At 58.8% G+C, this 27529-nt stretch overlaps 16 protein-coding genes across 16 annotated transcripts in view; 9 read left to right on the top strand and 7 right to left on the bottom strand.

Moving 5' to 3' along the window:
* Window positions 1-956: 956 nt before the first annotated feature.
* Window positions 957-3793, top strand: SPRG_14055 (hypothetical protein). The gene is made up of 7 exons (XM_012352963.1): window positions 957-1418; window positions 1467-1703; window positions 1765-1989; window positions 2077-2499; window positions 2546-2690; window positions 2738-3172; window positions 3226-3793. The coding sequence occupies exons 1-7, from the start codon at window positions 1051-1053 to the stop codon at window positions 3628-3630; spliced, it is 2238 nt and encodes a 745-aa protein (XP_012208353.1). The 5' UTR covers window positions 957-1050; the 3' UTR covers window positions 3631-3793.
* On the bottom strand, window positions 3621-4486 carry SPRG_14054 (hypothetical protein). The gene is made up of 5 exons (XM_012352962.1): window positions 4318-4486; window positions 4150-4273; window positions 4062-4092; window positions 3874-4009; window positions 3621-3821 (listed from the first exon to the last, which is right to left on the bottom strand). The coding sequence occupies exons 1-5, from the start codon at window positions 4465-4467 to the stop codon at window positions 3690-3692; spliced, it is 573 nt and encodes a 190-aa protein (XP_012208352.1). The 5' UTR covers window positions 4468-4486; the 3' UTR covers window positions 3621-3689.
* A 240-nt stretch (window positions 4487-4726) lies between these two features.
* SPRG_14053 (hypothetical protein) lies at window positions 4727-5211 on the bottom strand (the record flags this gene model as incomplete). The annotated part of the gene is made up of 2 exons (XM_012352961.1): window positions 4727-4800; window positions 4848-5211. The coding sequence occupies 2 exons, from the start codon at window positions 5209-5211 to the stop codon at window positions 4727-4729; spliced, it is 438 nt and encodes a 145-aa protein (XP_012208351.1).
* Window positions 5212-5408: 197 nt separating this feature from the next.
* On the bottom strand, window positions 5409-6365 carry SPRG_14052 (hypothetical protein; the record flags this gene model as incomplete). Its single annotated transcript, XM_012352960.1, has 1 exon — window positions 5409-6365. The coding sequence occupies one exon, from the start codon at window positions 6363-6365 to the stop codon at window positions 5409-5411; it is 957 nt and encodes a 318-aa protein (XP_012208350.1).
* Window positions 6366-6678: 313 nt separating this feature from the next.
* On the bottom strand, window positions 6679-8267 carry SPRG_14051 (hypothetical protein; the record flags this gene model as incomplete). The annotated part of the gene is made up of 4 exons (XM_012352959.1): window positions 6679-7033; window positions 7132-7245; window positions 7303-7410; window positions 7456-8267. The coding sequence occupies 4 exons, from the start codon at window positions 8265-8267 to the stop codon at window positions 6679-6681; spliced, it is 1389 nt and encodes a 462-aa protein (XP_012208349.1).
* Window positions 8268-9863: 1596 nt separating this feature from the next.
* Window positions 9864-10598, bottom strand: SPRG_14050 (hypothetical protein; the record flags this gene model as incomplete). Its single annotated transcript, XM_012352958.1, has 1 exon — window positions 9864-10598. The coding sequence occupies one exon, from the start codon at window positions 10596-10598 to the stop codon at window positions 9864-9866; it is 735 nt and encodes a 244-aa protein (XP_012208348.1).
* A 951-nt stretch (window positions 10599-11549) lies between these two features.
* Window positions 11550-12338, top strand: SPRG_14049 (hypothetical protein). Its single transcript, XM_012352957.1, has 2 exons — window positions 11550-12042; window positions 12094-12338. Exons 1-2 carry the CDS (start codon window positions 11570-11572, stop codon window positions 12290-12292), a joined length of 672 nt encoding a protein of 223 aa, XP_012208347.1. The 5' UTR covers window positions 11550-11569; the 3' UTR covers window positions 12293-12338.
* A 307-nt stretch (window positions 12339-12645) lies between these two features.
* On the top strand, window positions 12646-14724 carry SPRG_14048 (hypothetical protein; the record flags this gene model as incomplete). Its single annotated transcript, XM_012352956.1, has 11 exons — window positions 12646-12907; window positions 12960-13146; window positions 13198-13301; window positions 13350-13490; window positions 13538-13606; window positions 13653-13826; window positions 13876-13991; window positions 14039-14208; window positions 14257-14384; window positions 14425-14538; window positions 14587-14724. Exons 1-11 carry the CDS (start codon window positions 12656-12658, stop codon window positions 14722-14724), a joined length of 1593 nt encoding a protein of 530 aa, XP_012208346.1. The 5' UTR covers window positions 12646-12655.
* Window positions 14725-14732: 8 nt separating this feature from the next.
* On the bottom strand, window positions 14733-15149 carry SPRG_14047 (hypothetical protein). The gene is made up of 3 exons (XM_012352955.1): window positions 15070-15149; window positions 14905-15028; window positions 14733-14861 (listed from the first exon to the last, which is right to left on the bottom strand). Exons 1-3 carry the CDS (start codon window positions 15115-15117, stop codon window positions 14746-14748), a joined length of 288 nt encoding a protein of 95 aa, XP_012208345.1. The 5' UTR covers window positions 15118-15149; the 3' UTR covers window positions 14733-14745.
* A 789-nt stretch (window positions 15150-15938) lies between these two features.
* SPRG_14046 (hypothetical protein) lies at window positions 15939-17715 on the top strand (the record flags this gene model as incomplete). The annotated part of the gene is made up of 7 exons (XM_012352954.1): window positions 15939-15977; window positions 16024-16448; window positions 16499-16871; window positions 16923-17031; window positions 17083-17336; window positions 17393-17647; window positions 17701-17715. 7 exons carry the CDS (start codon window positions 15939-15941, stop codon window positions 17713-17715), a joined length of 1470 nt encoding a protein of 489 aa, XP_012208344.1.
* Window positions 17716-17941: 226 nt separating this feature from the next.
* Window positions 17942-19300, top strand: SPRG_14045 (hypothetical protein; the record flags this gene model as incomplete). Its single annotated transcript, XM_012352953.1, has 6 exons — window positions 17942-18113; window positions 18160-18219; window positions 18264-18367; window positions 18412-18843; window positions 18896-19032; window positions 19114-19300. Exons 1-6 carry the CDS (start codon window positions 17954-17956, stop codon window positions 19298-19300), a joined length of 1080 nt encoding a protein of 359 aa, XP_012208343.1. The 5' UTR covers window positions 17942-17953.
* A 107-nt stretch (window positions 19301-19407) lies between these two features.
* Window positions 19408-22036, top strand: SPRG_22338 (hypothetical protein; the record flags this gene model as incomplete). The annotated part of the gene is made up of 17 exons (XM_012352976.1): window positions 19408-19591; window positions 19643-19667; window positions 19713-19869; window positions 19913-20030; window positions 20076-20172; window positions 20220-20344; window positions 20391-20535; window positions 20587-20649; window positions 20689-20713; window positions 20764-20847; window positions 20915-21034; window positions 21086-21242; window positions 21296-21337; window positions 21382-21524; window positions 21571-21619; window positions 21668-21840; window positions 21884-22036. The coding sequence occupies 17 exons, from the start codon at window positions 19408-19410 to the stop codon at window positions 22034-22036; spliced, it is 1860 nt and encodes a 619-aa protein (XP_012208366.1).
* Window positions 22037-23523: 1487 nt separating this feature from the next.
* Window positions 23524-24515, top strand: SPRG_14042 (hypothetical protein; the record flags this gene model as incomplete). The annotated part of the gene is made up of 2 exons (XM_012352952.1): window positions 23524-24211; window positions 24246-24515. 2 exons carry the CDS (start codon window positions 23524-23526, stop codon window positions 24482-24484), a joined length of 927 nt encoding a protein of 308 aa, XP_012208342.1. The 3' UTR covers window positions 24485-24515.
* Window positions 24516-24531: 16 nt separating this feature from the next.
* SPRG_14041 (hypothetical protein) lies at window positions 24532-24974 on the top strand (the record flags this gene model as incomplete). The annotated part of the gene is made up of 2 exons (XM_012352951.1): window positions 24532-24646; window positions 24730-24974. The coding sequence occupies 2 exons, from the start codon at window positions 24532-24534 to the stop codon at window positions 24972-24974; spliced, it is 360 nt and encodes a 119-aa protein (XP_012208341.1).
* Window positions 24975-25246: 272 nt separating this feature from the next.
* Window positions 25247-26459, bottom strand: SPRG_14040 (CAMK protein kinase; the record flags this gene model as incomplete). The annotated part of the gene is made up of 4 exons (XM_012352950.1): window positions 25247-25731; window positions 25783-25895; window positions 25944-26237; window positions 26287-26459. 4 exons carry the CDS (start codon window positions 26457-26459, stop codon window positions 25355-25357), a joined length of 957 nt encoding a protein of 318 aa, XP_012208340.1. The 3' UTR covers window positions 25247-25354.
* An 849-nt stretch (window positions 26460-27308) lies between these two features.
* SPRG_21374 (hypothetical protein) overlaps window positions 27309-27529 on the top strand; it is a gene marked incomplete at both ends in the record, with an annotated part of 1119 nt that continues 898 nt past the window's right edge. The window contains one exon of the mRNA XM_012352975.1: window positions 27309-27488. Within this exon, the coding sequence (XP_012208365.1) occupies window positions 27309-27488 (180 nt within the window). The remainder of the gene's footprint in view (window positions 27489-27529) is intronic.

Genomic DNA, 27529 nt, shown 5'->3' with positions numbered 1-27529 from the left:
GACGGCGCGGAGCCGCTGCATGTGCACGCCCTTGGCGCCAATCACAAACCCCGTCGTGTTGGGCGGCAACACAACCCACTCGGTCGTTTTCGTGTTCGTCTTGGCCCGCATTTTGTCCAGTGCGTTCGGCCAAATCGAATGCTTTTCTTTCAACGGGACAGGGGCGACGTAGGACAGGCCGTCACCTCCAACGGCAACGAAAAGGCCCGTTTTTGGGGAGGCTTTCTGCCGACCGACGTGGCCCGTCAATTTCAATGGCGCGGTGGCACTGGCGTCGTCGCTCGAACGGGTGTTTGCACGCACGCTACTACTCATTGACGCATGCTAGTACGCAGAGAGGGCGCGCCAATGACGACCAATGGACAATGTACACTCTCATGCATGGACCTCGAGATGCATGGCGGGTTCGAAACAGGGGTACATAATTGTACCCCTGGTTCAAAACGAAAAGGGTACATGCAAACGGCCGCCATCTCTCGGTGCATCGCAGCGCTCACCTAGCTATTCGGGGAGCTTCTTGTGGTAGCAAGGGCATGTGAGAAATATATAGTAGCGGGGTAGTGCAGTCGACCTGCTGCGCTGTACTTTATGGCGTCCAGTTCACTGGGCACAGTGGTCAGTGCACCTCTACATGTTGTGTCCACGTGTGCAGAAGGGTCCCCTTGATATCGACGAGGGTCCTCTTGCTATTAAAACCAACGTGCCGCTGATCGCGTCGGGCTTTAGCGCGAGTCGGGAGGATCGGGGGCACACTATTTTACGTCTCTGGAGGCGACTCAGTTGGCCTCGGAGATGCCAGCCTAGCGACCATCCAGTCTCGATGCTACTCATCCTACTGCATACACTGGATATGAGTGCTAGACGACTTGTGCTTCATTCGGCTCGAGAGCATGAGTGCCAACTGGGTTGAGTGATAGATGCCAGTGGCAAGGGCGGGTCGTTTCACTTGAAAAAGGCAGCGTTACCTCGTCCGGTCCGTTCTCGGAACACGGCCTCGGATTCCGGCATCTCCGACGAGTCGGCGCGCCCTGGCCTTATTCAGACTCTCTCATGGCCGACGACAGCGGCCCGACGTGCGCCGGGAACGGCCTCCTCATGGCCGTCTCGGTCATGTCGCTCGCCGGCTGCGTCTACGTTATGGCCACGTACCTGTACGTGCCCGCGCTGCGGCAGCACCCGGCCGGCATCATGTTCGGCATGAGCGTCTACGGCGCGTTCTATCAGTTCTTGTACCTCATCGAAGCGTCGGGCGGCGCGACCGAGTGCATCTCGACGCCGTTCATCGTCGACCTCGCGCTCACGGGCCAAGAAACGTACATGCTCATCTTCGCCATCGACCTTCTCCTCGCGCTCAAGAACCCTTTCACGACGTCCAAGGGGCAGATGAACTACTACCACGTCGCCGGCTGCCTCGGAAGGTACGCCCATGATTGTAGCGGTGGCGAAGATGATCCTGGCGATACTAGCATCGTGTTTGCACTCGTCTCGCGTATCGACTCGTACGACGCGCTCTTTGGGTTTTGCTGGATGGACACGACGTCGGCGCGCCTCGCGTGGCCGCTGAGCCAGCGCCGGGCCGCGCCCGCGGGCATCTTCTTCGCCTTGTACATCCTCGTCATCTACTCGATTTCGCTCTACGCGATTCTTCGGACGTGGAATACGCTCTTGAAAGGGCTGCCCGATACCTTCATGACGCGAAAACGGTACATATTTTTATCACATGGATGGCGGAAAGTGTACAAAATGACAATTTCATGGATGTAGCATCCACCGCCACCTCAAGTACTATGTGGGCTGCTTTGTGTTTTACTGGACCGGTGTCCTCGTGACCTATGCTGTCTACACGTTCATTCCGTACAGCTCGCACTACAAGTGCCAAGCGTGGCAGTTCCTCTCGTCCGTGCTCCTCTCCAAAGGCATGGTCAACTCGGTCATCTGGACGCGCACGTCGAATATTCTCAAGATCATTTCGCAGCTCCGTGAATTTGGGTACGAATTTTGGACATTTCGTGGGATTGCAAGAATTTCTTGCCATTGTAAAAACTTTTTGGTCGGTGTCTAATCCAGTTGGAGTAGGTACGTCGACCTGCCGCCGCACGACAACAGCATCAACTGGGCGCTGCGGCTCGAGATCCTCACGTTCACGACACGCGGCATCTGCGAGTCGATCGCGCGCGCCGAGGTCCAAGCCATCGAAGGCATTGGCACGGACCGGCACATCAAGTACACGCAGATCGAGGAAATCGTCTTGCGTCAAGAAGAGTCCAACACAGTCATCTTTTACGACTACGCGCCGCACATCTTTCGGTACCTCCGGAGCATTGCGCACGTCTCGAACGCGAGCTACCGCGACGCGTTGAAGGAGACGACCCAAGAGCGCGTGAGCGAGGGCAAGTCGGGCGCCTTCTTTTACTTTACCCAAGACCGCAAGTACCTCGTCAAGACCCTCACGCACGAAGAACTCAAGTTCCTCTTGCTCATCCTACCCAAATACGTCACGTCCGTCTTTCTCAAAATATTGTTTGAAAATACGACCTTTTTCTAGGTTTATGGCCGCCCACCCCGATACGTTTGTCACCAAGTTTGTCGGCTGCCATGCACTGACCATGTATGGCAAGACCGTCTTCTTCATCGTCATGCAAAGCGTATTTGACACGCCGCTTCAAATCCACGAGCGCTTTGATCTCAAGGTACCCTCTTTTTTCAAACATAGGGGTCGGGCTAAAACAAGGGGTAGGGGTCGTGGGTCGGCCGGCTCGAGGGCCGCAAGACGCGCGGCACCACGGTGGTCTGCAAGTACTGTGCGAAGGAGTATGTGATTGGCGGCACGCACGACCAAATGTGTGACCTCAACGGCGGGAATGTCCGCCACGCGTATGACAATGTTGGCAAAGACCTCAACTGGAACCACCACATGAAGCTGCCGCGGCACATTGCGCGGCGCGTCGCCAAGCAGCTGCAAGTGGACTCGCATTTTCTCCAAGAAATCAACTGCATCGACTATAGCCTCCTCGTGGGCATCCACCACCGGTCGTTCCGCGTCGACGCGCCGTCGGCGACGACGTCACCGGACGAGAAGCCGTTCCACCAAGCCAATTTGGGTGGCATGAGCGTCGAGGAAGTCTACGGCCCCGGTGTCTACTTCATGGGCCTCATCGACATTTTGCAGCAGGTATTTAGTGTGTCATTTCGTCCTTTTTCGAGTCGCGGCATGTTTCAACTTAGTGGAATCTGCGAAAGCGCGTCGAACACTTTGTGCGGGTTTACGTCCTCCAGCAGGATCGAGGTGGTATCTCGGTCGTCAAGCCCGCCATCTACATGGACCGGTTTCAACGCCGGGTCGTGAAGGAGCTCATCTTTGATCTGCATGGCGAGAACGCAGAGCTCCACGACGCCCTCTCGACCGAGGACCACCGGCCGTCCTTCGCGTCATCATCGTCGTCCGTCAGTAGTCGGCGACCCGTGTACGCGGCCAACGACACCTTTCTCTCGGTCGACCCCGTGACGCCCCGGTCGTCGATGAATCTCTTTGCGAGTCGCCCGCCACTGGCCGACGAGCAGCCCACAACGGCGCTCAGCCCGCAGCCGCCGTACCAACCCATGATGGACACGCCGCAGAGCCTCGTCTAAGAACCTCACTATGTAGTCCGTAGTATCATCATCTCGTCATCTCTCTGTTGGGATCGATCTCATGGCTTTTTCGCGCGGCGCTGCCGGAGCTCTTCGGGCAGGTGCTTGGCCATGAGCTCCTTCATCTCGTCGTCGTAGTCGTCGTCGACGGCGGGGCCCGCGACGTTGGGTCCATGCTCGGGATACTTTTGCTACCAAATAATGCCATGGCATCCGACGACGTCCATGGACACATCATGCTACCTTGTAGCGGTTGAGCATGGCGTTGTGGAGGTCCACGAACGAGACGTTCTCGTCTTCCTTGGGCTGGTACGTGAGCGGGTTGAGCTCCTTGGGGAACGCCCCCGGCGTCGGCTTGGGCGCTGCTTTCTTGGGCGCCCTACACCAGCCACATCAGCAGCATGCGCAAGACGCAGTCGCATATCGTGTACGGATGCGCCTTTTCGTTCTTGGAGCCGTCGGCTAGCATGCATGGGTATGAGAAGCCCATCCTCCATGCACATGCATCGCAGCTTGTACCTTTGAGCATGTTGTCCGTGTCGATCTCTTCAATGGGCTCGTCCTTGGCGGGCTCTACCTCGTCGCTGTCGTCTTCGGCATCGCTCATCTCTTGCATGAGGTCCGTCGACAGCACCGGCCGCTCCTACACCCATCGTCAGGCGTCGGAAGCTCGCATGCATGCGTTACCGTGGGCGGCTTCTCCTCGAAGCGCTCGGCGCAGCGCACGGTGAAGAGGTAGATGAGGCCAAGCACGGCGCAGTAGCCGAGGAGGTGGCCATAGAACTCGAGGATCGGCGGCAGCGCTTCCCGCAGTGGCAGCGGCTCGACCGACTCCATACTGCTGGCAAGCGACAAGATGACGTCAGACAATCGAGGTTGGGCGAGAGGCCTGGTTTCAAAGTCCTAATTAGGACCGAATCGGACCGGCGGTGATGATCCTAAATAGAGTGATCGTGTGCTTAGAGCAGTGTGAAAACAGCGCGCAAGCAAAAACGATATCGGTGCGAGGAGGGGGACGTTGCATCGTGTGGTACATGTACAGTATTATCATTGTACAAATGACTGTTTATAGCTCCATTACTGAGATGGCACTAAATTACAGACGGTAGCCGGCGTTGCCAGCGCCGTAGCCGCGTCCGTAGCCACTGGCACCGTAGCCGGAGCGCAGCCCTCCACGCGCTGGCCATGTCCGCCGTTGGCACCGCTGTTCCACAGACCGTACGCCGGCTTGCTATAGCCAGCTCCTTGGTTGCCATAGCCAGCGCCTCGGTTGCCATAGCCAGCGCCTTGGTTGCCATAGCCAGTGCCTTGGTTGCCGTAACCAGCACCTTGGTTGCCGTAGCCAACGCCTTGGTTGCCGTAGCCAACAGTGGGGCCGCCTTGGCGGGTACGGCGGTTGTCATGATCGTTGATTTGGTCGCTGATCTCTGTCGATGAACGAAGTGCGCCAGTCTCCGCGGGAACGTCTTGATTGGTTTCTTGGTTGGTTTCTTGGCTACCGGCGCCGGACCCAGCTGAGGTCGGCGCAAGGATGAGGGCGCTCAGCACCGGTGCATCGGTGGCATCCTGACCAGCCACCATGGCGGCGGCGATCAGGAGAAAACGAGCGATGGTCATCATGATGGTGTTGGCGTTGTTGGGGCAATTTGCAAAGTGAGTGTTGGGATAGTCGCATGGTCTTGGTGGACACACCAGAACGGCCATGTCAGGTCTCTAGACTGCACTGTCTCTTCCGCACTCATGTCCATTTATTTGATTTATCTACGACTTTCGCTGGTTTAAAGAGAAAGGGCTACGTAGTCCCCGGGCGTCACGTTGGATTGACGCATGTACGCCGCGACAGCAATACCACCGACGACGACGCCGATGACGCCGACTACGAGCAACGACGGCGACGAGTGGGCAACAAGCACGTTGCTACTCGTCTCAGCGCTCGCCTTGGCGACCTCGTTTCCTGTCGTTTCGACGTCGCTAGCTTCCATGAAGCTCGATACGGGGCAGGCTCCTGTCCGGCCATTGCAGAACACGGCGCGGGAGTAATCCAGCGCGATCTTGCAGATCGTGCCGTGCTCGAAGCGGTCGACACAGCGTCCGTCGCCGTCGCACGTATCAGGGGCATCGCACACTTGGCCTTGGCTTTCGCCCGTGCACGGCGTACCGACACGCGCCTTCCGTGGCGCCGAGCAGGTTCGTGTTGTGCCACAGCACGTTCCAGGAATAATGCACGGGTTGGCCTCGACGTCGCCGTTGCACATGGCGCCGGCGGGCTCAAGCTGGTCGATGCAGGCACCATTGCCGTCACAGATATCTTGGCCGTCGCAGGGCGCTCCGTTGGCGATTCCCGTGCAAGGGGCGCCAAAGGCGGCGAGGGCATCGTCGGGGCACGTGCCCGAATACCCCGTGCAGAGTTCAGGCACGTCGCAGTCGCCAAGAGGCCAGCGGCAGACATACGTCGACGGGAAGAAGCCGTCGACGCACTCACCGTCGGCGTCGCACGCATCGTTGGCGTCGTCGTCACAGAAGCCACCGTTCGAGCACCCCTGAGACGGACAGAGGGTACCTTTGGTGTGTTTAGTGTACTGGCAGTGCCCGGTCGTCGAGCACGCAACGAGGTCGTGGCAGGGCAGAATGGGGCAGTGGGCAATCGTGACGCATACTGGCATGCGATCGATCACGTAGTCCGCAGCGACCGCCGCCGCCGCCGCCGTCCACACGAGGCGCCATAGTCGAAACATTGCAAGTGAAACCGAGTGCAAGCGTCGCGACGGTTCAGGATTGGCGGTAGCCAATCGGAACGCCCGATCTTCATTTGCGTCGTTTCGGGTACAAAGAAGAGTTGCCCCGTTCAACAGTGCTCAGTGCAGGATGGCGCGGGCGAGGCAGCACACAGCTAGTGGAGGCGGAAGCTTAACTTTCAGTGTGGCTTACCTTCATCACAAGACTCGTACATATTTTATGGCCAATTTCATTGTATCGCACAAAAATGGTCTGGTCGATTCGTAAAACTAGCCTCCTCGACAAAGGTCGGTTCAAAATCCAAGTCGACGCTCACATGGCAACGTAGCCATCGTGCTCGATTGGTCCATGGCTCGAACGCATCGTGACAAAGGCGACACCGACCGCCGCCGCACAGAGTAGGCCGAGTAGAAAGGCCGGCGCGGACCTTTCGTGGGTCGCGACGAGCTCGGGTGCCGCGTCGCGCAAGTTGGTGTCGAGATAGGCCACGGGACACGTTGCTTGCTTGCCGTTGCAGTACGTAGGGCGCGCATACCCGACGGGTTTTTGACACACGACGTTTTTCAGGAACCGATCGACACAGTTGCCACCGCCGTCGCACCTGTCGATGCCGTCGCAAACGTTGCCCGAGCTCGTGCCCGAACACGTCACGCTCGAGTCGGCGTAGCTGTCAGGGGGCAAAAGCCCATGTCACCCGTACAAACCGCGGGAATCGTGCAAGGTCCCTTACTGGTGTCGCCGCAGACCGTGCCCTCGGAGAGGTACCCATCGACGCAGGCGCCATTGCCGTCGCAGTAGTCGTCGCCGTCGCACGGATTGTCGTTGCACGTGCCTTTGCATTTGGTTTTCGAACTTGCAAATGCGTCAGCGGGACACTTGCTAGCGGATCCCGTGCAATACTCGGCCACATCGCACGGGGTAGCAGCCGCCCGACACATGGTGCTCGACGGTAGATAGGCGTCAACGCACTTGCCCTTGCCGTCGCAATGGTCGGCAGCGTCGCAATCCCCAATGTTGAAGGCACCCGTGCACGACGTCGCCACGCTAGCAAAGATGTCTGTGGGGCATTTGCTCGAGGAACCGGTGCACATCTCGGCGACGTCACAGACGCCAGTCGCGGCACGACACACGACGGTCGACGACTTGAACTTGTCGACGCACTTGCCGTTGCCGTCACAATAGTCTTGGTCGTCGCAGAAACCGCTGTTCAAAGCACCCACACACGGTGTATGTGCACTGGCGTAGGCGTCGGCAGGGCAGGCGCCGGCGCTGCCGGTGCAGCTCTCGGCAACATCGCACGTGCTCGCCGCTTTACGGCACACGGTGGTCGAGGGCAGATAGATATCGATGCACTGACCGTTGCCATCACAGACATCTTGTCCATCGCATGCGCCGCCGGTGGATGTACCCGCGCAGCGCGCGCCCTTGTTTGCAAATTTGTCCGGGGGGCAGGTGCCCGACGAGCCCGAGCACGTCTCGGCGACATCGCACCCCCCGGTGGATGGCCGACACGTGGTGCGCGCCGGTTTGAACGCGCTCACGCACTCGCCGCGGGCGTCACAAAAGTCGTTGTCATCGTCGTCGCAGGCGCCGCCGTTGGAGCAACTCTTTCCCGGGCACTTGACGCCGTACGTTTTGAATGCGTTGAGGCACTCGCCATGGGCGTTGCAGACGTCGTTGTCGTCGTCGTCGCACGGCGACCCGTTCGAGCAACTTTGTTTCGGGCACTTGGTGCCTTTGCGTACTTGCGTGTACTGACAGTAGCCGTCGGCGCATGCACTCGTGTAGCACGGTACGGAGAGACAGTTGTCGACCGTAAGGCACTGCGTGGCGCTGGCTTCGAGGAGCTCAAAGCCTGTCGCCGTCGCTGCCAACAGCAGTAGCGCGAGTCGCTGCATCATCACGGCTTGAAAAATGAACAAATTGGCGCATGGCCACGGAAACATAGAAGAAGAAAAACGAGAAGCAGAAGGTCCACACCGGCACTTGGCGTTGGCGTTTAAGACCCACACGGCTGTACAACCGTAAGCAGATTGTACGGACGTTGTATGGAAGGCACTCTGCAAGAGATTCCCCCTCGGTGGAAGACGTCGCTCATGGGTCCGTCGACCGCGTCCGTCGACCGCAGCATCCGAACATGTTTGGAAAGAGCGAACATCAGAAGGAGAGAAGAATTGTTGAAGTATGCAACCACTACCGACTGCCACGTCATTCGGTGTTGCTACGGAATCGGTGTCGACCAATAGGACGCCGTTTCTACACGACTGGCGCACAGCTACAGCGTAGCTACCATAAGTTATCTATGTAATGTACTCTCGAATTTGTATCTCTGGCCTCTCCTTTGCGCCCTGCGGGCGCAAGTCTCTTCGCCGCTGCCACGCCTTGTCAGCTCGTTCTGACAAGAATTCGGCACCCCGTAGGCGTAGGCGGTCCTTGCTTCTATTGACCCCTGCGACCGCCGAAGTACAGCAATGGTTTTCCTGGTAGGAACGTTTACGTGGTGTACCAGCATCCCAGGGGATTAATCCTGGTAGGAACGTTTACGTGGTGTACCAGCATCCCAGGGGATTAATTCGGCGTGTCGTGTCTCAATCCGGCCAACCCATTGACTATATATAATGCCATTTTGACCAATGAAACGCAGTTTCAATGGTCTGAGCCAATCATATCACGCCAAATGCGTCCTGTTAAGTGCGAATTAGGAATTCCCGTTAAGTGCTGTCACATCGCCGGACGTTATACTTGAAAAAAGCTAACCAATTCGATAAAGTACGACGGCGTACTTGACTGAAATTCACGCAACTTTCCGATTAGGTGCGAATGTGAAAGCGCGCTAAGACTGCAGCAAGCGACGACGGCGCGTTGGCCCGGGAAAAGTCTGCGCACCGCAGCGCAGCGAATGTCGCGTGTTGACTTTTGTCTAGGCCAACGCGCCGTCGTCGCAAATACCGGGAAACAACGCTTCGCATTCAAAAGTTCCTACCAGCGCACCCCGCACGGGACCTGTTATTCGCTAGCCTGCCACGGACATACGAGCACATGGCGTTGGTGACGTCCTCAGCTCGCGCATATACCTCGTGCATACGGGTACATAGAACCCCTGGGTCGCAACCGTCAATGGAAAAGACAGGACAAGGGTACTAGGAGCCAAATAAAGATGCAATGCAAGCCGTGCGACAGCAGTTAGTGTGTGGGTCAACGGGCATTTTGCGTCCGAGGAAACCCTAACCTCGACGGAGGGGCTCGATATTCTCGATATTTCCTTGCAAGTATTGCCTCTCGCACTTGCCTGGTGGCTCATACAAGCTCCAACTCGGATTGATGGGCCGCTGGGAATGTCCAGTGTCTCGCTGCTTCATGGTGGTGCGATCTACGGGGTTCTATTTTTTGGCGGCCAAGTCTTGCTGACAACGAGACGAATTTATTGAGCGGTTCGTTTATGGATGGTGTCGACTTGGCAGACCTTCTTCTTCAGCGTCGACGCACATGACGACCATCTACATCACCAGTGGCAAGTAGCCATCGTCGACAAACAACACTGTTTGCGGTGCACGGCGCTGCTGCACCAGCACCGCCGCGACGACGACGAGCCCGGCGACGCCGACGGCCACATACGCGGCCGAGACCACGAACGCACCACTCCTCTCTTCGTAGACGGGCGCTGCCTTGCCCGCGGCGAGCACGACGCTGCTCGAGTCGCACGTCCCGGTAGTGCCCGTGCAGTAGTAGCTCGGCTTGTTCGAGTAGCCTCCGCCCGCTTGGCACAGCGTCCCTTTGGGCTTGTAGTTGTCTTTGCATTGCCCAGCGCCATCGCACGTATCCGGCGCATCGCAGAGACCGTCGTTGTTGCTGCCTGTGCATGCAGTGCCAGCCCGGGACGGCTTGGTCGCTGGACACATCCCGGACTCGCCGTCGCATTTCGCATTCTTAAAGCACGGGGTCTCACATTTGGTGCCAGCGCGCTTGACGGCGTCGACACACTTGCCGTTGGCGTTGCAAAAGTCCTTGGCGTCGTCGTCGCAGGGCCGTCCGTTGGAGCAGCTCTGGCCCGGGCAGAGCGTCTTGGCGGCGAGCTGGGTGTAGTGGCAGACGCCGCACGAGCAGGCGCTCACCGTGTGGCACGGCACGGTCGGGCAATTCGCTATCGTAGAGCACGAGATGGCATCCGAAAGCGCCGTCGTCGTCGCGATCGCTGCAAGGACAAGCACGACTGCGCGAAGCACGCAACGCATGGCTGATCGAATTTGAGTGTGACCGTTGCCCATGAGCGCAACGGACGCTTGGCCGTTGGCAGGTAAATCGCTAGTACGTTATTGAGTCGCTGTGGGATTTAGAAAACAAGGGATATCGTTCCTTCGAGTGGATCTGGTCTGTACTCTGGTTCCGAGTGTTTCCATCGGATTCGTGTCACCAAGGACATGAATAGGTCCTTCTTGCCACGGAGGCGGACAGCGACGGCGGGCGCGCGACCACAAGAGGCGTGCGACGACGGAGGCAATGGCATTGAAACGTCCAAGCCACATTCGCAAGCGATTCTTCAAGATTTTCGAAGCCGCGATGAGTCACCGTAGAAGCTTGTAGTGCGATCTCTGAGCGCGACGGTTCGCAGGAAGGGAAGGTCCGCGGCTCACGCAAGGGCATCGTGGTTTTTACGCCTTGGCTCCCAGTATCGTGTGATCTCGGTGCTGTGATCTTGGGCGAACCTGGGCTACGTCAGACACCTCAGCGTTGTCACAGTGGCTACCGCGCTTTAGCCGGCTGCGGCGTTTGCAAGAGCATGCGTCATGGGCACCTGTCGTCCTAGCAGTGGTGCACTCGGTGGTGACGCCAACTCGGCACGCGGCAACAACCAATGCACGAACTTGAGAGCTACAAAAGAAGCAAGTGCCCAAAGCAAATCTGCTAGTCAGGCTGCAATTCGAGGGTGAACGACGCGACGGTGGCGGTGTTGTGTGTGCCAACCTTGCCAACTAGGTTTCGACTGGTATGGTTCGACTACATATCGACTATAGTTCGACTACGCCAAGCGAGTGCTACAAAAAAGCGCAATGTGTTAATTTCCCATTGCAGTCCACGATCGAACTTCAACGTTGCAGGAAGCGTTCAAATAGACTCTTATCGGTCGTATTTTAGCGCAAAACAGGATGTTTTATTTGCCGGGTCTCGGCTGACTTCGATTTTCGCACAAACGGGTTGTGTGACGATGGGACCGACGACCGACGTCGAGGAGGGCCGCCGCCAGTTCCTCGGCGAGAGCCGGCGCGATACAGACGACGACAGCGACAAGCAAGCGCCGCCGGTCGAGCGGCCCTCGTCCTCATTGCCGTTTTGCTACGTCGAGCGGGCCTTCCATCGTGGCGACTCGGTCGTGCTCCGGTCGCGGTCGCTCGTCTGTGGCATGGGCCCGCGCTGGTGTTCTGTGGGCCCGCACTGGCCGCTGCTCTTTGTCACGTTCGGCCTCCTCAGCGTCTTTGCGCTCTTTACAGTCCATGTCGTCCTGAGCAACGACCAAGTGTCGTCGTCCGAGGCGTGGGGCGGCCTCTGCCTCTGCCTCGGGTCGCTCCTCGCGTATGCGCTCACTGCATGCACAGACCCTGGCGTGGTGCCCGTCTCGCTCGAGCCGCAGCACCCGAGCGACACGTACTGCGACTACTGTGCGTCTTACCGGCCAGCGAGGTACAATTTCCCATGCAAAACGATGCAACTGCTCACACGTGCTTGGCGTAGCGCGAGCCACTGCTCGGACTGCAAGGTGTGCGTCCTAGAGTACGACCACCACTGTCCGTGGACCGGCAAGTGCATTGGGAAGCGCAACTTGACGTACTTTTACCTCTGGCTCTTCTCGCTCGTCTTCTCGTTCGTGTACGAGATGATCCAGCTCACGACGTATTTATTGCCGCCGCCGCTGCCCCACCACACGCCGTAGCAGGCCCTTGTAATAGATACCGCCAAATACGATGCTCGTACCGGTACAGCCTTGGTTGACTCGATGTGCTCGCTTTCTTGGAGTCTGGCATCGGCTATCGATGCAAGCAATGACCTATATTGCGACAGAGGGCTTCACTGCGCGGTGGATGCGTGTGCAGATTCGAGTAGAGATTCAGGGTGGCTTTTGCGTCTTCACGCTGAGCTCGATTGAGAGCTGCGTTGATGGCTTTTCGTACGTATCTCACGTTTTACACCGTGTGATTTGCAGGGGTGCTCGAGAAAAATGCACCATGAGAAAAACGTGTGTGTGAAAAACGTGGGAAACGAGCGTTTCGGGCATGCCATTGGACGACAACCCAGCATGCGAGCAGGAGCACTACTGTGTTGGCGGCCGCAGCTCGTGCGCCGGCTCTCGCAGCAGGCGGCGCCGGCGCTATCGCTGACGGCGGCCGAGACAAAGCTCTTCCAGGTGCTGCAATTCATCAAAGACACGTCGGCGCCCGAGGTCACGCTGCGCGTCGCCGGCGGCTGGGTCCGCGACAAGCTCCTTGGCCTGCCGAGCGACGACATTGACATTGCGCTCGACGTTGGCACGGGCGAGGCTTTTGCGCAGGTACGACGCTGGCGACGGTTCATACCGTGCGTCCGACCTCGGCGTCTCGTAGCACATTTTGGCCTTCCAGAACGCGAGTGGCGTCGCGCCCAAAGGCTTTTACATTGTGAAGAAGAACACGGACGCGAGCAAACACCTTGCTTGCGCGACCGTCAAGCTGCTTGGTCACGACCTCGACTTTGTGCACTTGCGCTCCGAGACGTACGCGGACCCGACGTCGCGCATCCCGATCTTGTCGGGTACTGTATTCCAAGCAACCACGCATCCCATTTTCGAACCGACTGCATTAGACACACCCGCGACACCGACCGAGGATGCACTGCGACGTGACATTACCATCAACGCGCTCTTCTTCAACCTCTCGACCATGACGATTGAAGACTGCACGGGGCAGGTATCGCTCGTGTCTCGTGGTCCGGACGGGGTTCGTACGGCGATCTAGGGCCTCGCGGATCTCGCCGCCAAGCGCGTGCGCACGCCGCTGCCACCCCTCGAGACCTTTCTCGACGACCCGCTCCGAGTCCTCCGCGCGATCCGTTTTGCGTGTCATTACAACTTTACCCTCGACGACGCGCTTTTAGACGTAAATGGCCTCGTGATGGTGTCGGTATTTCTTCGTTGCCCCTCTAGGCCGCCAAAGACAAGCGAGTGCAAGACGCACTGGCCCATAAAGTGAGCCGCGAGCGCATTGGCATCGAGGTCCGTGTCGTGAAGGCTCATCGTTTCGCTCGATGGGCTGGTCTAGGTACGCAAGATGCTCGCCGGTAGTGACCCGGCGCGGGCGATGCGCGTGCTCACGGACTTGCACTTGTGGCCCCTTCTCTTGCCACGGCTCTCGAACGTGCCGTTCACAGCGCACATGCTGAGCTCGATCACCTTTGTACAGCAGCACGTCGCGCCGCCATCGGCGACCCTTGCGGTGCGCGCGAAGCCTTGGCTTTGGCGCTGATCGACCGGATTTGTATTAGAACAAGGCGCAGTACGACCCGACGCACCTCCTCGCGTCGGCCTTAGTGCACTGCGCCGTTCCGGCGACTTCAACATTGCGGGCCGATGCCCTAGCGACGCTCCTTGCCGAGCCGAGGTACACCCCACACAGCAAGTTGACGATTGGAAAATGCCATTGGATAGCGAGGTACCACTGACCGACCTCGTCGCCGCGAGCTTCCAGTTTCTGAGCCAACCGGCGTGGCGCGACCAAAAGCTCTGTATGGACGCGATCAAGGACGACCTCAAGTGGTCCAAGGCCGAGGCCAAGGCGATTGCGGACGTGATGGACGCCGCCCAGAGCTTTGTGCAGGGTCCGTCGGTAGAGAGTCGTGCGAAAACCCATCATGGTTGCATTGTAGCCGCCGCGCATGCACAGTCGCCGACCGCACACTACGTGCAGCTCGTGCTCTGGCGCCGCGCGCACGGTGCGGTCTTTGAGAAGGTCCTGCCCATCTTGTGGCACATGGCCCACGGCGCCAGTCCCGACGTACGTTGTTTGCAGTAGCCTCGCTCGCATGTGCGTGTAGGCCAAAGAAGCGTTGGCCACATTTCAAGCCGCCTTTGCCACCCGCCACCTGAGCCACATCGCGGGCGCGACGCGCAACCGACTGCCGACGCCGCACCTCCAGCGCCTCCTGCAGGTATTCGTGCCTCAATACGATCGCTACGTCGTCTCATACAGACGGCAGAAAAAGGCCAAGAAGCTCTCGGAGCTCATCGAGGTCGTCGCTGTCTACGAAGCCCTCTGCCCGGACGCCTCGATCGAAGACGAAGAGATCTTTGTGCGAACCGTGCTCGAGCCTGCGTACAACGCGCGCAACGAATAGACGACGCATTGCGTAAGAATGTCATGGCTGTCGCGTTGGCTCGACGTAGACGTGGTCCTTATCCTGGAGAACTTCGCAAATGACGTCGTTGGCCTGGAAGGCGACCCCGGTGCTGGAGGTGATCTTGGCCGGCTTGCCTAGCACCAGCTACATACGCCGTTGTGGCAGAAGAGCCTGTACCAAGCTGTAGCCAGCCCTGGAGATGCTCCTCGTCGTAGCGCGCAATGCCCACGTGGCCGAGCCATTGGACGCGCTGGCTGCCCGTGCCACAGGAGACGACGATGGTCTTGTCGAGGACATGCACCTGCGCTGCATGGTCTACGTCGTCTCGCATGCGACGCCTACCATGATCTTCATGTTGTCCTCACGCGGGCCTGCCTTGGCCTTGTCCATGGGGCCAAGAGGTTCTAGAAGCGTTTTAAGCGTTAAAGCGAGTTATAGGTTTCAAAGCCGGGCAGTTTTTCACGAATTGGCCACGTCAAAGGACCAGAACTCATAGGGTCCGCAAGACCAACAGGTGCCCGCTTGTCTTGGTCGTGCGACCCCATGTCCCACTCTGCATCGTTTCGACATCACAAGCGGAGTCTGCATCGTTTCGACATCGCAAGCGGAGTGAGGAAGCTGTTTGCTGCATCTAGCCTCCTGCAGTGCTGTCCAAGGATTCCAAGCAAAACCAGGCTTACGGCTTTGCAAGGCGATATAGACCTCCGTAGTACTACTCAAGCTTTCGCTGTCGCTGGTCGCTCCGGCCATGATGCGTTTTGGGTCATCATCGATGGCATGTGGTGCTGCTAACGTCAAGGTCGGAAAAACGCGTTTGACGTCACGTTAAAGTCATTAGCGTTTGAACAGGGTTTTCATGATACAAACCGCGCTATTCATTCCGGGGGGGTATTACTGGCTGCAGTCATTTGGTCCGAATTTCGAGGCTGCATACAAAGTGCAAGATAGTGTGCGCACAAAGCCAAGGCCAAATCCGAATCTCAGGCTTGGCGCCTTTTGAAATTCGGCTTCGCGCGCGACAGGGCGGTTTAAATTGCATACAAAATCTCAAAGGAGATTAAAATTGCGAATAAAATGCCGAGGCTGCTGGGGGTACCCTAGTACCTTGAACTTTGTATGGAGGGGAGGACCCATTTTAGAATCGTCGAGCAGCAGCGCAGGTCGCCATGTCGTCGTCGTCCCTGGCATCGAAGCGTGAGAGCTTCTCCCCCATGAAGTCCAAGCGTCTGGATGAGAAGACGACGCTCCAGGTATATGCGCTCGAGGAAGACCCGCGGCTCATGGAGCGCTTCCTAGGCCCTTAACAACCGGCTCGAGATGTACGTGCTCCGCGTCAAGGAGGTCGAAGACTCCAAGGAGATCGCCGAGAAGGAGCTCGAGTCCATCCGCGATCGCATGCAGCTTGACCTGACCATGACCAAGACGCGTCTCTCCAAGGAGCTCGAAGAAGTCCGCAAGAAGTACGAGGAAGAGCGTGAGGCCAAGATCCGCGTCCAGAACCTCGAGAAAGAGCAGTACAACGAACTCGTCCAGCTCCGCGAGCAGGTCAAGGAGCTCAACAACACCAAGACATACCTCGAGACAGTCCAGAACGAGCTCACCAAGGAGAAGGAGAGCTGCAAGGCTGCCAAGGAGGCCCTCGCGTCGAACGCGACGGCTCTCCAGAGCGAGCGCCGCAAGCTCAACGACATGGAGAAGGAGTACCGCAAGACGCTGGCGAGGTATGCAACTTGCACCTGTATGCGACCAGAAAGCGTATGATTGTATATAGCCTGCACGATGCCACGTCGGAGCTCGAACAGTTGAAGCAGAAGACATCCGAGTTCTCAATGACTCGCGACTCAGAGATGACTGCTCTCCGCAAGGAGATGAACGCCAAGCACTCGGAAGCGCTTGCCTCGTGGCGCCGCGAGTCGGAGGAGCGCCAGCAGGTTGTCGAGAACGAAGTGCGCAGCCACTTTGAAGGCGTCGTCGAAGGTCTCCGCTCGCAGCTCGACGAAGCGACCAAGGAAATCACTGATTTGCGTACCGACAATGAACGCACGGCTAACGATTACGATGAGAGCCTCAAGCTTCGCCAGTCGCTCACGGAGAAGCTCGCCGTCGTCGAGTCGCAGTACCGCGCCGACCGCAAGAAGTTCCAGGTATGTTGACGGGCCCCTGTATTTTCCATGTGTACGAAATGTTACGTGTAGGAGGACCGTCGTGCGTACGAAGCCAACATTGAAGCCGCTCGCAAGGCGCGCAAGGAGAAGGACTTGGAGTTCAACGACCTCATGGACATCAAGATTGCCCTCGATGCTGGTACTGTCATCCTGCTCTTCTATGCGTCAGAATGCTTACTTTGGGGTCTAGAAATTTCCGCGTACCGAAGCATCTTGGACCGCGAAGAGACGCGTTTCGGCGTTGAGCCCAAGGCGACGACCCAGAAGAAGCGCAAGTCGACGCCGCACTCGGTGCGCGCGCAGAAGCGGCGAAAGACCCACGCGTCTGGTGACTTCCGCATCCGCCAGCTCAACCTCGACGAGGGCCGTATCATCCTTGAAAACACGGGCGCGACCCCGCTTCCCCTTAACGGGTGGCAAATCACGAGCAAGTCGAGCAACCACGTAGGATTACCATACACTCGCAACATTTGGGGTCTCACAGTTGAACGCTGCTCTAGGTGTTCTCGTTCCCGGATGACTACGTGATTCAACCCGGCGGCAAGGTCTCGGTCTTGTCGGGCAAGAACCCGACGGTCCCGGAAGGCGAGCAAGATCAGATGGACTTTTACGCCGTCAAGAAGGCCATCTGGAACCCCAAGGGCGACGTCGCCCTGGTCAAGAACGCCGAGGGCGAAGTCGTCTGCTCGCACGCTGAAGGCATCAATGAAGACGAGTACGACGATGAGCAGGAGAAGGAGGGCAACGGCGAAGGCGTACGTGCTATCGGATAGCTGTATTACCTTGTGCTCATGGTGTGGATGTGTAGTGCGGCATTATGTAAAGCCCGCGCCTGCGACCTGTCTGTCTTGTGGTCGGGTCCCTCGGAGCCTCTTGGTAGTTGAATTATGTACATCTAAATTACGTCCTGCGCTGGTCGTATCTACATCAATGCAGTGCTGTTATGCCCTTTGTCTTGCTTCTTGCAATCGGCGGCCAAACATGCGACGAGACGTCGCTGTATCCGAACGACGATGTCGAGTATCCGGCGGTAGAGGCCGCACTTGGCGATTTTGCGCAGCATGAACCTCGACGCGCTGCCGAGAGCGATCTGCCTCGTCGGGTACGAGCACTGCATTCATGTGACCTCCACGGAGGCTACCTGCGCGACCATGTACCTGCTCGCGCTCGCGTGGATCGTGACCACGTCGATCCACCGGTCGCGCAACCTCCTCGAGCACGGTACAGCCAGGCCATATCCCGAACGATCTCCCGTATAGTCTCGCAGGTCATGCGACGCCGCTCCTGCCTGTACGCCGGCTCCGCTGGTTCCCGACGCTCCTCACAGGTATACCACAATCCTGTTGAATTGTTTGGCACTCGTGACGGCAGGCGCGTTTGCGTGTCGGGCGGCGTGGTTCATCCTCCTCGACGTGCATGCGTTTGAAGCCAAGAGCGTCAACGGAACCTTTGAGCACACGTACGTGTACAATCCGGTACCACCTATTTCCATCGAAGGGGTTGAGATGGATTGCATCAGTTCTTCCGCATGGACATGGACCTCTTCCCGCTGGGTGTGGCGCTCTGGGAGCACATTGCGACGCTCTTGTACGTCTCGGCGTTTACCATTTTGCTGCGCTTCTACGACGACATGCGCAACGTCACGTCCGTGCGCCGTGCGACTTGCTCTCTCCTCGATATGACGACGGCTGACCCCATCGGGATGCTAGAGGAGAGTCGGTGGAGGGCGCCGCGCCGGTCGAGCAAGAGCTACGTGGTCGTCATCAACGTGTGGATGTACCTCGTCGAAGCCATCCTCTTCTTGGCCGAGGTACATTGCCGTGTCCTTGGTTGCATCGAGTTGACCACAAGTCGATGGAAGACGCTGCTGCCCATGGCCAAGACCAACCTCCTCAACAGCTCGCGCGACGTGATCGAGTCGCTCTTCTACTTTGTGCTGGCTTGCCTCTTGGTACTACGATCTTACTCGAATCCGAATCTCGTCCGATCCAATGGTTTCATAGGTGCGTGGCGCGTATCGGCTCAAAGTCGACTTGCAGTCGTTTGAGCTCTCGCCGCTCGCGCAGTCGCTGGGCGCCCGCGTGTGGTGGCTCGGCCTCACGTGCGGCGTCTCGTTCCTCTTCAAGAGCGTCACCGGCTTGTACGTCGTGTCGTGTCCACACCAAGCGGTGAACCCCTGGTGCTAGCTGCATGTAAAGACACTCGTGCTAACCATCGTTAGGGTCCTGTACACGCTGCCCGAGATCCTACCGGCTGTGATCGTTGTCGCCATGATGCGCGTGCACAAGTACCTGCCCCCGGCGCGGCGAGACGACGCCGCTCCTTCCGCGAAGCACAGTTGTCCTGCTGCGTGCCACGAAGAGCTCTTGACGTCACCGCCCTTTAAGCAGTCGGTCATGTGGCTCTAAGAGACGCTAAGCTCCAATTGAGACGCTCCAATCGATCATCTATGCTTGACGATCGATGGGTCGTGTTGGGTCCACCGAGCCAAAGACGCCGAAACGCTTGTGAAGAGATGAAGGGGCGCAGGAGCACGCCTCGGTCAACCATCAACGCATACGACGTGCGCTTGAAGCAGCTAATCCTCGACTCCAAGCAAGCGACGAACCCTCTCTTTGGCAAGGAGCAGCGGGTGAAAGGCTGTCTTGCGCTCGCCGATGATGTCGCCAACGACGTTGGCCTCTACGGCCCGCTCTTGCGTACAAATGGATGCTCCGTCCTGAATCATTCCAGAATCCAATGATGCGTAGGCGCGCTCCGCAGCGCCATCTTTAGGTAGTACGCCATGCGTGGCATGCCATGGTAGGATGCAACAACTAGCGACGAGGCGACGGCCCGCCACTTTGCAGACGCTGGCGTGTTTGCCGACACGGGAACCGTCGACGAGATGCAGGCGCGCGCAACACTGCGCGAGGTCCCGTGCTTTCTGCTGCTCGACCTTGCCTACCGCGAGCGCACGCGCGTTCAAGTGGCCGAGGTATCGACCGGCGCACGTCGCGGTGCACTCGATGCGCGAGTAGAGAGAGGTGGCGACGAGCGAAGCGCAGCTGCAGCAGCAGAAGCGGTCGTTGTTTGAGCGCGAGCGCGAGTACCGGTGCCAGCTCGACGACGCATTTGGCGAGCTGCTCGAGTCCAAATGTACAAGAACGTGTCGTTCTCAAATGCGACAAAATGAATGCATAGCTGACGCGAGCAGTGCCCGGGAAGCGTACAACAATCTCTCGGAAGAGTCGCGGCAACACCAGCACGATACAAAAGCCACGCTCTTCGCGATGCAGCGGTCGCGCCTGGATGGAGCCTTTTCACTGCAATACGATGATCATGTAGGGAGCTCCATGCGATGAACACGGCCATTGCAGGGTACCAAGCCGAGATTCGCGACCTCCGCGCCGTCCGTGAAAAGGCCGACGCGATGCGGCAGCAGTTTGATGCAATCGACGGCCCTTCGCAGCGTACCAAGCGTCAGAAGGAGCAACACGCGTTGTAAGAGTCAAGTAGGAGGCCACGCAACCTGTACGTCGCCGGCGGTGCGCGACCTCGACCAAGCCCTCCGCACCGAGCTCCAGCTGCTGCTGCTGCGCAATGCGCGCATCGCCGAGTACGACCTCGCCGTGCGCTTTTGCAACGACGAGACCCAGCGCGCGTAGTTCTTGTGGTCACTACTGCTGCAGTTGGAACGATGGACACTGTGTAGGCTGCGTCACTCATTTCTGAACGACATATGCAGCGTCTTGGACGAACTCGCGGCCGTAGAGGCGTACGATCGACGACGAGGTTGATGGACGCGTTCATTTAGACACATTGCGCAGGCGAGCCCGGTGGTATACCATGCACGCTTCTTTGCTGGATCGAGCGCAGATAACCCAAGTAGGAGTCCCAATCGCTCGAGCCGTCGCTCGCAGCCTTGCTCGCGCCGCCCCAGTTGGCCACGGACAGTGTGCTCTGGACGCCTCGCGTATACCCAGAATGTACCAGTGACGGATGTGCTTCCAGGCAGATTGATCGATGGCATCATTTTCTAGCGCCTTCCGAAACAAGCGCATCGGCTCAACGTAGACGAGCTCGAGCGCTTCCTCGGACTCGTCTGGGCTCGCGTCGCGCAGGCCGAACGCGCATGCGACAAGCTCCTTGCCGAGTACGAGGTGCCCTCTCGATAACGATTTTGAGAATTTGAAACAGACCGCCATGGGCAGACCACGCACAAACGTGCTGCGCTGTTGGCCATTGAAGCCGAGCCGATATGGACGCTGCCGCAAGTGGTCTGGAGCTTGCTACGCGACCGGTACGGCGACGAGCGCGTCGCGATGCTGGCGTTTTTCGCACTCTTGCAGGCCGTCGACCAGTTTTCTCGTGCGCCAATCCTGCTGTAGTATGTGAAAGGGTGAACCCTCTTTTCCGTCTAGCCGAGAGTCCTCAAATTGAGCTCTTTGGATGCGCGTTTGGAGGTACGGCAAGCGATTCACGCAGACCGACGCTCGCATTGTCGTAGGCACCGTCGACCAGTCGGCGTGGTGGTATCTCATGCGGCTCAAGGCCCAATGTGCCGCCGCCGAAGTCGAGATTAGCGACGACAAATCGCTCCGTCTCGTGGGCCAGCACCTTTTGCGCCTCGACCCGTCGACTGCGATTCAAGTCGAGTGACCAAAACCTGGCATATTGACAATGCAGGGTGGAGTAGGACCACGCTTGCGACGGGTTCGTGGCCAACGTGCGCATGAACACCAAAGGTCGTGAATGAGTTTTTGAGATTCGGTGGTTTGAGATTCGGTGCGTAGGCGTCTTGAGCACGCGAAGCTTCTTCGACTGGCTCGCCAAGCGCATTAGCATGGCCGACGACTTTCATTTCAAGCGCGCGGCGGTGCAGCTCGCTCGAAAGACCGACACGTCGACCGTCGCAGCCTCCGTGCTCACCAACCACATTCTGGAGAGTGTCCGGCTCGCACGCACCGTACTACCTCCACCAACGATATTGTTGCTCACGCCTCGTGTAGATGGTGGGGCGGTTTCTACGCTTCACGGCCCTCGACACCGAGTGCTACGACTGCAGCTCGGTCGATGCCCGAGAGCCGCCGTCGGTGTCGCTGGAGCGCGCCGTGTACATGTTGTCGTACGTGCAGCTCAAGTACTACCAGTCGAGCAGTTAGCATTTCTTTTCTGCCGCAGTGTAATAAAGCACGAGAAGAAGAGGGTACTAACTAAGAAGAAGCCGTCACGTTGCGCGCGGCTGCGGATGAAATCAGCTACGAAACGAGAGAGAGCGTTCAAGGAACCAAACGACGGAACACAGATTCGGGGTTGGCGCCTTGCGTGTCTATCACCACATCAAGACGCGCAATAATGATGGCCGTCAACACCCAGTGACGCCAGTAAACCCGATGACGATAGCGCTGCAACGACCAGGTCGCATCGCTGGTCGTCGCCGGCGAAGGAGGAGTGACACTATTGTCGTTGCATGGGTGACTCGATCGACCACCCGTCGTCGACGGCGTTACAAGTCAGCCACCCCTCGACCGCGTGTATTACTAGGATGGCTGTTCTGCCCATTCTGGCTAAACTGGACGAGGATCGTCCACGCGTGGTCTTGCCGTCGAAAGTCGGCAGAGATACGAGCGTGGACGCACTTTTTTCTCCGCCTGTACGCATCCGACGTAATATTCAATATTCATACCTATATGCACCGCCTTGACACCGCCGTCGACAGTGCATTATGTATGCGCGCCGGGTGGCAGCGTCGGCCTGTCCGCCATGAGGACGTGGCAGCGGCTCCCTCCAAACGGCAATCCAAGCAGCAACGTCGTGTCTGTAGCATGCAAACAACGACCGTTTTCTGGACGATGCACGCAGGACAACATGTGCACCATACTATGGCAGCCACTGCAATATCGGGTCGGTCTCTGCGGGAGGAAATCGCGGCGGCGTTGTGGTTCGCAGCTCCGTAAGACTAAACGTCAAGGTCCGCGCCATATGGCGGGCATTACGCGGTCGTGCCTTCAAGAACCCAGGACCGTCCGTGGCCCTGGCCCATAATCGCCGTTGAGTGAGCATGAGACGGACGTCTATTGGACGCACAGCTTCCCGCAAGACGCGTACTGGATCCTTGCGCACTGGTCGCGTCACCACACTACCCTAACGAGGATGTGCACCAGATACGCTTGCTCACGGTGCTAGGTTCGGTACCCACCGAGTATACCACGGGATGGCGCCTTCTTCTCTCTTCTTAACGACGGACGCTGATCCCACTGCAAAAAAAGGCGCAAAGACAAAGCGCTCCATCGGTGCGTACACGACGGGCGCGCGGTTGTATGTTTACCTGCGACCAGCTGCGTCCTGACTTGACTGCCAGCAGTCTCCATCGATGACCATTGGACTCGTGCGGCGTGCCACAGCATGCGCTGGTTGGGAAGAAGGGAATATGGAGGCGCAGCTGCGTGCATGGTTGTGTTCGAAGGCTCTGTCGACGACGCAGGATGGGTGGAAGGGCAAACTGAGCTGGTTGCTTGGAGAGTGGGATTGTCTCTGTCTGTGGGCGTTGGTCACGCTCGGAATCCAGCGTCTGGCCGCGTTGACAGACACGAAGAGCATTTGGGAATCTGCTCCGGCCCGCGCACATCTTTTCTCGCTTCGTCTGCCCATGGCCAGCAGCAGCGTGCGCATGAACAGCTTTCCCGGCTACCGCTTCCCCAACAAGCCCATTGACGCGCAGACGCGCTACGACCACGAGTCGGCCATGATGAAGTACGAGCTCCTCCACGGCGGCCGGTACGACCCGAACGCGTACGACTATAGCAACCCGCAGCAGGCGCCGACGCCGACACAGACGCACCACGCGCCGGGCCCGTACAGCGAGTACAATCCACCGACGACGACGACGGACCCGCGCCTCTTTTACAACGAGTACCCGCAGTCGTACGCGGCCAACCCGACGGGCAACTACAGCTACGGCCACGACAACCTCGCGCCGATGCCGTTGCCGTCGTACGAAGGGCAGCGCTACAAGCACTTGGACGCCGACTTTCTCGACGAAGCGATCCAGTGCATTCCGCAGCTCGACGCGCTGGAAGGCATGCACCACCCGTACGGGCGACCGACAACGACGCTCAACACCAACGCCAACGCCGGCATGTACAGCAGTCGCCACGGGTCGGCGTCGTACTCGCCGTCGTCGAACGCACCGTCGTCGACGGGGTCGACGCACGACATCGGAGGGTACCGCCCGGCGCGCAAGCCGACGTCGGCGTCCGAGAAGGCCAACCCGCGCCTCTGCCGCGTGCCCGGCTGCAACAAGGGCATTCGGTCGCGCGGCCTCTGCAAGGGCCATGGTGGCGGCCGGCGCTGCCAAACCGCGGGCTGCAGATTCCGACCAGGGCGGCGGTCACTGCATCGCCCATGGCGGCGGCCGCCGCTGCTCCGAGCCCGGCTGCACGCGGTCGGCGCAGGCGCGCGGCCGCTGCAAGTGCCACGGCGGCGGCCGCCCGTGCAAGTACGAGGGCTGTGGAAAAAACAGCCAGCGCTCCGGCTACTGCATGACGCACGCCAAGCTCGTCGAACAATCCATGCGCGCCAATGACGACGCCACGAGCATGAGCTTATAAGTCCCGTCGTCGTCGTCGTCGTCCTTTTTATTTAACGCGTTGTAAAAATGACGCTTTTTTGTCGTGTTGGTCCCGTCGACTCGGTGCTGGACGATCGCCGCCCCGTCGTTCCCGGCACGGACCTCACCATCCTCCTCATCGTGGGCTTCTTGTCCATGAACAGTGCGAGACGTGTCGCGTGTGGACATAGGCGTGTACTTTATACGGGACTGGGCGGTGTTGTGGACTGGACGGGCTGCGGCGAGGCGAAAACGACGGAAACGACGGCGAAAACGATGACGACGACGACGCCGACGACGGTAACGCCGACGGCGAAGGCGACGCCATGGTCACCGATGCGGCGAGTGCGCAACATCCCACGGCCACGCCGCTTGAGCGCGGCCGCACTGGTTCTTCAAGGCACCCGCTCAACCCATCTCGTGACGCGCGGTGCATCCGAGGTGTGAGCAACACGGGTGCGTCACCGATTCCCAGAACGCGCAAGCATTGACAATTGCAGGCGCACGCGGTCTGATCCAGCGACCAGATGCAGCGACGGGGCACTGTGTATGAGGCCGCACATAACAAGTGGCGGCGCCTGTCTACGAGGCTGGCGCCGCACCGGGACCGCCACATTGCACCACCAACTACGCAGTGCAAATGGGCCGCAAGTCGGCACCCAGCGACCACATACGACGGCGCCGAGGCCTCCACGTCGGAGGAATCTAGAGAGTGGCACCTCAGTGTAAACGCCGCCCTTGGATTTCTCTGAAGTGCGCTCCGTCCACGCGCTGCGAATCTTCCGCCAAGACAATGGCGTGGTACACTAATACCCACCCCAATCTGCGTTCACATATACACGGTACTAGACGACGACAACACACTTGGACCTCAGGCCACGTAGGCCATGCAACTCCCGTGGCGCTTCCCGTCGCATCGCATGACGTCGACCTCGGCGGTCGTCGTGGTCGGTGGTCGGCAGTCGACCGCGGGGGTGGCCTCGCATGCATCCACTTCGGCAAGCCATGGGTGCTGCAAGATGGTCTCGAGCGACGACCGCTCGTGTGGCTGGACGCGAAGAAGCTGTGCAATCAGATCGAGCACGCGCTCCGAGAGACGGAGTCCCCACATCTTGACGAGCGCGCGGATGCCTTCTTGCCGGACGATGCGGAAGCGGGCGTCGTGGTCGCCAGGCACTTCCAGGGGCGGCATGCCGCAAACCAAGATGAAGAGCAAGATTCCGAGGGACCACACGTCGGCGGTAAAGCCTAATAGCGAAGAACAGATGAGCTTACAGAGCTGGCGTTGCAGAGACGCACCGTTGTAGCTGGTGTGGTCGCCGAGGTACACTTCGGGGGCCATGTAGAAGGGTTTGCCGACGCGGCCCGTGGCGAGGTCGCCGCGCTGTGTCGCCAAGCCGAAATCGCATATCCTATCACGTGCTTGCATAAGCCATGGGCGAGTTCACGCGGCGACGAACCGGCAGTGCTGTTGCGCATCGAGCAAAATGTTCTCCAGCGACAAGTCGCGGTGGGCCACGCCACCCGCATGGATGTGGACGACGCCCAGCACAATCTGACGGAACCAGCGCGCGGCGATAGCTTCGTGGACGCCTCGTGACGTCTTGTTGGGCCCGTGCACTTGGTCAAACAGCTCGCCGTATGGACAGTAGGCAAAGACCAGACACAGCATGTTGTCGTGCTCGAAGTCCTCGAGGAGATGCAGCAGCGACGCATGCGGCGCCAGACTTTGTAAGATAGCAAACTCTTGCAGCCTAGCGTCATGCATGAAGCAATGCTCGTGTTTTGCTTGCGAGCTCGTACCCATCTTCCTTGATGTGGAGGTTGCCACGCAGCGCCGTGCGCGCCGCGAGGTGCTGGAGGCTCATCATCTTGATCGCAACGAGCTCGTCGTGGTTGCTCGCGTTTCGCCGGGCGAGGATGACCTTGCCGTAGATGGCATCCCGCAGCGTGCGGACGTAGCTGAAGCGGTCCATCGGCGGATGTGGAATGGGCACCGGTCGCTCCTCCGTGGCCGGCCCCAGTTCGAAATCGAAGAAACCGTCCTCGGAAGATTCGATATCTTTTTCACCAATGGCCTTGCGCAAAGTGGCAGAACGCGCTGTGATTGGCGCATAAGGAAGAAAGGCCATTTTTGGACGAAGCCAAGCGCAATATCAAACAACTCTAGAGCTGGTTGCGCCCAGGCATGCGCGGCAGCAGATTGCATCGAGGTGACTGAGTCAGGCGGCTGCGAACCGACCAGCTTGCGCGGCTGCCACGAGCTCGCGCCGTCGGCCATATCCGACAACGACCTTCTGCAATCTCCTTCCACACTGAACGGTTGGCGTCAGCGGAAGGTCAGCCATGGAGAAGGAATGCATTCTCCCCTACTAGAACCGCAGCAGGAGCTGTATCCGTCCAGCCGTGCGGCGCAGCGGTAGCGCGCCGAGGCCATTCGCGTTGGTTGGGGTTACTTGCAGCCTACAGTCGTGTTGTGCCATTGGTTCAACAACAGAACGCAACGCTTTGTTCTCGTCGCGCCACGTATCACCCGACAAAACAAAACCTCGACATGTCATCGTCCTACGCTACATGGCCGTGCGTTGTCGTGCAGCTCTAAGCAGCGAATTGACGCTACCGTAGCAAGCCACCGCTTATGTACGTGGCACATCAGGGGGACCGGTGGAGCTAGTAGCACAGGCAGCAGCAATCTATCGACGTGGCCGCCAACTATCCCATCGCCTAGCTCAGCTCGATTCTGTGCTCCTAGAACTTATTCCAATCTCATTGTGGCCTCCGTGATTGTCTCGTTACGTGCCGTTTCGTGTTCTGGTCGTTGCTGGATGAGCAAGCAGCGCGTGATGCCGGCGCCGGCCGCCGAGCCGCGGCTCAAGATGCCGGTCGACCGATTCGCCATGATGCGCCAAGTCAACCAGGAGGCGAACGCATCCGCATTTGATACAGTGTCGGCGACGCAGAACCACCGCGAGCGCAAGGAGCAAGAGACGAAGCGCCGCGCCGAGGTGGCCCTCATGGAGAAGGAAGACTACACGTTCACGCAAGA

Source organism: Saprolegnia parasitica, assembly GCF_000151545.1.
Source record: "Saprolegnia parasitica CBS 223.65 unplaced genomic scaffold supercont2.111, whole genome shotgun sequence".
NCBI lineage: Eukaryota > Oomycota > Saprolegniomycetes > Saprolegniales > Saprolegniaceae > Saprolegnia > Saprolegnia parasitica.
The sequence above is the reverse complement of the archived record's forward strand: the minus strand, read 5'-3'. Positions and strand labels throughout refer to the sequence as shown.